This window comes from Myotis brandtii, unplaced genomic scaffold (assembly GCF_000412655.1).
Source record: "Myotis brandtii unplaced genomic scaffold, ASM41265v1 scaffold3631, whole genome shotgun sequence".
NCBI lineage: Eukaryota > Metazoa > Chordata > Mammalia > Chiroptera > Vespertilionidae > Myotis > Myotis brandtii.
Window position 1 is genome coordinate 62,084 of NW_005363943.1, and position 6,567 is coordinate 68,650.

The 6,567-nt window shown below is 41.4% G+C and overlaps 1 protein-coding gene across 1 annotated transcript; it reads right to left on the bottom strand.

Moving 5' to 3' along the window:
* Positions 1-4,373: 4,373 nt before the first annotated feature.
* Positions 4,374-6,566, bottom strand: USP51 (ubiquitin specific peptidase 51; the record flags this gene model as incomplete). Its single annotated transcript, XM_005872065.2, has 1 exon — positions 4,374-6,566. A coding segment is annotated over one exon (1,716 nt), but the record flags the coding sequence as incomplete, so codon positions are not given.
* Between the last annotated feature and the right edge of the window lies 1 nt (position 6,567).

Sequence of the window (6,567 nt, forward strand, 5' to 3'; positions counted from 1 at the left end):
ACACTGGGGTAAGCCTGAGAGACTGACAGACACATAGTTCCAGCTCTAGCCCAGAGCCGCACAGTGGAGGTGTGGACGATGGATGGAGACAGAAGTGCATTAACATGGCTGGTGGGGGTAAATCAGGAATTCGTATGAGTTTTTTGACTTCAGGAAAAAAGGACATGAAGTCATCTACTGAAGCTGAGTGTAGGATGGAATTTATTTTTACTTATTCATTCATGCATTCATTCAGCCAGCATGTTATGCACCTACCATACACTGGGGTAAGCCTGAGAGACTGACAGACACATAGTTCCAGCTCTAGCCCAGAGCCGCTACTACTGTGTGTTTGCAAGGGAATCAAGATAAAGGAACTGAAAGTAGTTCAGAAATAACAGAAGGTGGGCATTGGGAATCAATATTGAACCACCTAGGAACCAGATCCTAATGGGCAAGCTCCTCACCAACAGGAAGGTGGGAGGGATCTGTGGTTGAGGGGCTGATATTGTGGCCACTCTTGGAGGACAAGGTGAGTGGTGAAAGTGACACACTAAGTTCTGACCATAGTACTGAAGCTAGGAAGGAAATCTGGTGTAACAAGAGCTGACGGTTTCACAGACAGTGAAAAGGTGAGGTCTTACAGCCAGGTCTCGGTGCTCTGCCAAGTATGTGGCATTGAGTGAGACTATGCCTAGTAATGAAAGAGGATTTGGCCTCATCCATTCTGAGTATCCTTAGGAAAGTCATTTAGCCTGATCTGACTATCTGAATCAGCCATTGGTATAGAGGCACATTCATCTGTAGCGTGGGCAATTTTGTGTTATCATTTGATAGATCACTCATTCCATGCTATCTGCATCCAGATTTGTCAAAGGCTGTCTGCCTTCTGCACCATCCTAGTATAGGTTCTCTTCCATAGCAACATGAGGAAAGGCAAAAAAATTTTTTTCTGTATTATCTGTACTAGATTGTAACGGAATGTGCATGGGCTTTGGGGACCTGGGTTTGAATACTGGCTCCACTACTTAAAATACTATAGTGAACTTAAGCAAATCACTTTTTCATTCTGAATTTCCCTTTCTCAATCTGTGAAGTATGTTCACTAATGATTGTCTCCCAGGATTGTAGTATGGACTCAGTGAGGTAAACAGAGGTAAAGCAGTTACCATAGTGCCTGGCCTAGCTTGGTACTCATGAAATATTATTGCCTTTTTCTCTCTTTAATTGGGAACAACTACATCATTGCTGTAAAGTTTGAAACCTAGCACAGGTCAGTGGCTGAACTAACACCTGCTTCTTAAAGGCATGGAGGGACCTGCTCTGTCTTCTCAATCTTATATGATGGAGTCATATAAGAGGTCCATCTTCCTTACTTTCTCTGCCTTTGTGGCCTTAGGAACAGGATGCCCCCAACTAACCATATAGCTTAGCTAGTATGTTCAAAACCCTTGGCTGCAAGTGACAGGATCCCAACTCAAACTATCTTAAGTGAAACAAAGGACTTTATTAACTCAGATAACTGGGAACTTTGGGGCTTCAAGCACAGCTAGACCCACAAGGTTCAAATGATGCTCTCCAGACTTTCTCCCCTTCGAATTCTATTTTTCTCCTCATAGTATGGTATCGCCCTATCAAAGTCCCAGATTCATGCCATCCTAGCCTAGAGACTCCAGCATGGGTTGTGGAGTGGGGAGTAAAGGTAGGGAGCAAGGTACTTCTTTCTCCCAGTGTCTAGATCAGGGGTCCTCAAACTTTTTAAACAGGGGGCCAGTTCACTGTCCCTCAGACCGTTGGAGGGCCGGACTATAGTTTAAAAAAAACGATGAACAAATTCCTATGCACACTGCACATATCTTATTTTGAAGTTAAAAAAAACAAAACGGGGACAAACACAATATTTGTATTTGCATGTGGCCCACGGGCCGTAGTTTGAGGACCCCTGGTCTAGATATACTCAATTTAGCAATGGACTCTGATTGCACAGGATCCTGTTGGGTCCTATGGCCATCCTCAGAAGAATCACTCCTGTTGGAGGTGTGTGGGTGGTGGAGTGGGGGAATTGAGAACTCTAATCTGGCCTAGCATGAGTGATATGCCCAAGTCTGGGGAGGCGTGTGAGGAGCAAGGCAAAGTGACTGATGGCCCAGCTGGAACCACAAAGAATAGGGAAAGGGCTAGAGTGCTAAGCAGACAAACTATAGCTCTCCACTAAACACAGCCACCACTCATCACTCCTCTGTTGCATAGTCATGATACTATAAAACATGTACTATAAAACACTGTGAAATGGTGATGTACACTGTCTTCTGGGAAGGTAAACTGATGTGATACACTATGGAGAGGTGTGATACACTGTTGTAAGAGACACTGTTCACACACACACACACACACACACACACACACACACCAGAGAGCCCAGCTCTGTGTTTTAGTTGCTGCTCCCCCTTGCCTCCCAATATCTCATAACCACCAATTCTTAGATCTGTGCTCTTTTCCTTGAATTGTACCCGAGACTCCCTCCACACAGCCTGGCTATTTCCCTGCTGAGCATCTTCTTTCTTAAGTCATCCCCTGAAGCTGAGTAGCATTTGATACACTGTCTTTGAGTAAGATACAACACCGATCACACTTTCATAGCATTGAGCACTTAATGAGGGCTTGATGCGTGAATGGATGAAAACATTACTGAGAGGGCGAATAGAGCAAATAACTGAACTCATCTTCATAGTCAACAACCATTTATTAACACAGAAACGAATAAGGCTTGGCCCCTGTTCTCAGAATGCTTGATGCAAAGGGGCAGACAATCACAAAGCTGCGGTAGAATCACAGTAGAATAAGTACTATCACTGAGGTACAGACAAAGTACTTTGGAGGCACTGTGAAAGGGATACACAGGTGAGGGAGAAACAATTTTCCAACTTATACCTGCCTATAGCATTCAGGGGAGGCTCCAGAAACGTCACTGATGAGTCTCAAAGGAGTAGAAGCCACCAGGTGAACAGTGAAGGAAGGAGCCCTTACAGGCTGGGACACGGGGATGTAGTAGGTAAGGTCAAGTAAGTGAGGGGTTCAGGAAACCAGGCATGAATGATGGAAGAAGGGAAAAGAGAGTAAGGAATGAGTAGAACTGTTAAGCACAAACCCTAGCTCTACTGTGGAAATTTAAAGGTCTTGTTTCTCCATGGAGAGGGAAGGAGAGAGGAAGGTGGGAGGTTCTAAGGTATGGGTCCCTGTCACCCCTCAATGGCCATCAGGCTCAAACGTAAAGGCTAGAGCTTCACAGTTGTGATCTAATATCCATAAGCCACTAAATTGTCAAAAGCCCCCTTCAGAAGGGAATATTTTGTATGAATGCAGCTCTAAATGGGAGAGAGTCCCTACTATATTCATCTTTTCAGATGCTGTTGATTCTGCCTAAGAAATAGCTCTAGTTCCTTCAGGAAATCAGATGGCACGTGGAACCTGAAAAGAGAGGGTGGGCTAGGGTTGAGGCTTGCAGTGATCTCACAACTGAATTGTAAAATGATGATTATTAAAGTCTCTATTTTTTTTTTTACAAAATTCTATTTGTGTAACATAAAACTCAAAAAAATATATATTTACAAACCTTTTTGTCAAATTATTTCTGTCTCCTCCACTTCTTTCATACCCGTATGTATTTTAATATGCTTAAATTTTTGTAAAAAAACACAACCTTTTAAGCTTTTAATTTTAGGATTTTTCTATTTAAATATATTTCATTTTTTCATTTTCAATTTTTCTTTAAATGCTACTTTTAAAGGTTTTAAAATTTTACCCTTGCTTAAATAGTTTTTATTTAAATCCTTCAAATTCAACTTGTCTAAAGTTCTTTGTATACTTTTAAATCTTCTATTCTCTAATTTTCCTTTTTAGATTTTTTCAATTTAAAAATTTTGTATCTTTGTCGTGACTAATTCTGAACATTGCTTTTGTACTTTTCTCTAAACTTAAATTTCAATCTATACTTTTTGAAAATTTATTTCTTAATGCATTTTCATGAATCTTGCTAGCCTTTGATTCTAACTCACATATTTTATGCTCCAATTTTAAAAAATTTATTTTAAAATATTATTTCTTTAAAAAATTAAGTCTTGTTCTTTTTTAACTTTTTAATTTTAAAGCTGATTCTTTCACTAACTTTTTTGGTAAACTTTCATTTTTAATATTTTTCCTTGTTTTATTCATTTTACCTGTTTTATATTAAGAACTTTGAAAATGTTTTAAGCCTTATTTTAATAGTTTTGAAGTTTTAAATAAAAAACTTTAATTTTTAAAACATTTAAAAACATCTAACTTAGGAACTTCCAACATTTAAAAACATTTTTCTTTTAAAATAAAAAAATGTTTTTAAAGTGTTTTTCTTTTAAAGCTTTTCAGAATCTCTTTTAAAATATCCTTTCCCCCCAAACTATTTGGTCAGCCACAGCTGGAATACCAATGGTGAAGCTTTTTGCTGATGAATACTCCCTGATTTCCCACAGTATATTTTACAGAAATAAATGACATATAGTAGTTCTAGAACATTTCTATTCCCACTCTCCCCACCTAAAACATTCTTTTCATTTAACTATGCTTTATGTGACCATTTTCCACCACTCTTCCCTCCTCCCATTTAAGGCTGAATGGTCACCAGCTAGTATTCATTTTTCCCACAGGCCGTGGTAAAATACGTTCTTTACATCAAGGTGCTAATTGTCATATAGGTGCTGTTGTCATTGTTCCTTCCAGGAGGTTTTTGTGATATTTCAAGAGGTGCTCATTGTTGTATAGGTATTGTCATCGTCCATTTCAGGTAGGATCCTTGCCTATTTCTTTAACTTTGTTCTGGTAAGTGGCCTGATAGACTAGTCTTTCTCTAGACCCTGTTTGTGATAGAACAGTAAATACCCTTCACTGTAGAGTAAGTCCTCAATGGTAGCCTTGGTGATGACAGCATCATCACAGCTGAACCACTGGTCCTTTTGTTGCCGGATGAAGCTGGTGTAGTGTCCACTTTCCAAAGTTCCATGGTGATTAATCACTGCAAACAAGGAATACTTATTCTCGTTGGGCGCACAGTCTGTTGGTGGTTGGCCATCTTTCATTCTGCTCTCTTTAGTGGAGGCCAAAAATGGAGTCATGTCCAGCTCCAAGGGAAAGGAGATAAAAGTATTAATCTTTCGTCTCTGTTTGCCTAAATGTTCAAACCGCTTTAGATGAAAACAGGCCACAATGGGTAATTTCTTCATTGTGAGCTGTTTGGTAGATTCCTGGTAGCTTTGGCAACTACTACATTTAATTTTGGAACCGCTTCCTAAGTGCTCTGGCCTTGTAAACCACTGTAGGCAGTCTGTGAGTGAGGGGATGCCTGGTATGTGGTCATTCCTACTCACTGCGCCGTCAGCCCTCTCTGTACTCTGTGAATTGAATGTAGCACAAGAGCTAGGCAAGTCCAAACTGATGTCCCAGCACGGGTCTATTGTGGTAGAGACGCTATGGCAAGTTTGACATGTGACATCTGACTGCAGGCCACCTGTAAAAATTTGGTCTATAATGCAGTTACAGCAGTTGAAGTTATTGGCTTCTTGCCCAACACTATCATCTTTGCTGTGTCTATGCAGCACATCTAATATCGCAATAAGGAACTCATGGGCATCCTGCTGCCTGTACCCTGCTAAGTGTTCTGCATGAATCCATATCAGGTGCAGTAACTTATAGGGAATGTGAGGAGTCCGGCTCCCAGAGTACATTGCGTGAAAAAGCGAAGACATCTCACAAACAAGACATAAGCTGGGGCTCGTCATAATACATTTGTGCTTGTCAGAGAGGAAGAAATCTTTCAGTAGAGGAATATGGGTAAGTGCCTGGACAATGCAATTCATAAAGCAGGTGTTCCCAAGATTGATTAGCCCTCTCAGGCCTACAGTATAGACTGACTTTTTTCTCCTCTTTTTCTTGGGTTTCACCAATTTTGGCTCCTGTTCCTTTGACTCACAGCTTGATCGCTTCTCTTCAACACCTGACTCCATACACTGCTGCTGAGAAACATCTGTTGAGGTGGAAGTTATTAACTTCAAAAGTTTCTCTTTTGTCTCTTTGGCAATCTGTTCTATGTCTTTGTCATATACATAATCCTTACACATAAAGCAGTATATAACCCCATGATAGAGGTCTACAGCTAAATTGTGCTCTTTTGTTTCTGCATGTTTATGAATGTGTTTTTCAGTAAAGCACCCGAAAAAGACACAAGAGAGACAAGAGTGGAGTCTGTTCATATGGGTGCTACATACGTGACAGATGCACGACTTTGCCTTACGCTTCCTCGTCTCTGGGGTCCCACTCCACACGAAACGCTGGTAGATCAACCGGAGGTTCTTCTGCCAGTTCTTTGCTACTTTAAAGCTTTCCACGTGAGAGCAGCCTGTGGGACCCTGATCAAACTCCACCTCCAGCAGCCAGTCCCCAAAGCCACCTCGTTCCCCAGAGCTGCCTAAGTCACCGAGACTGCTCTGCCGCACCTGGGGCCTGGACGCTGCCGGGCGGGATCTGCGGCTGGGTCTGCGCCAGGGCCGGGGTCGGGGA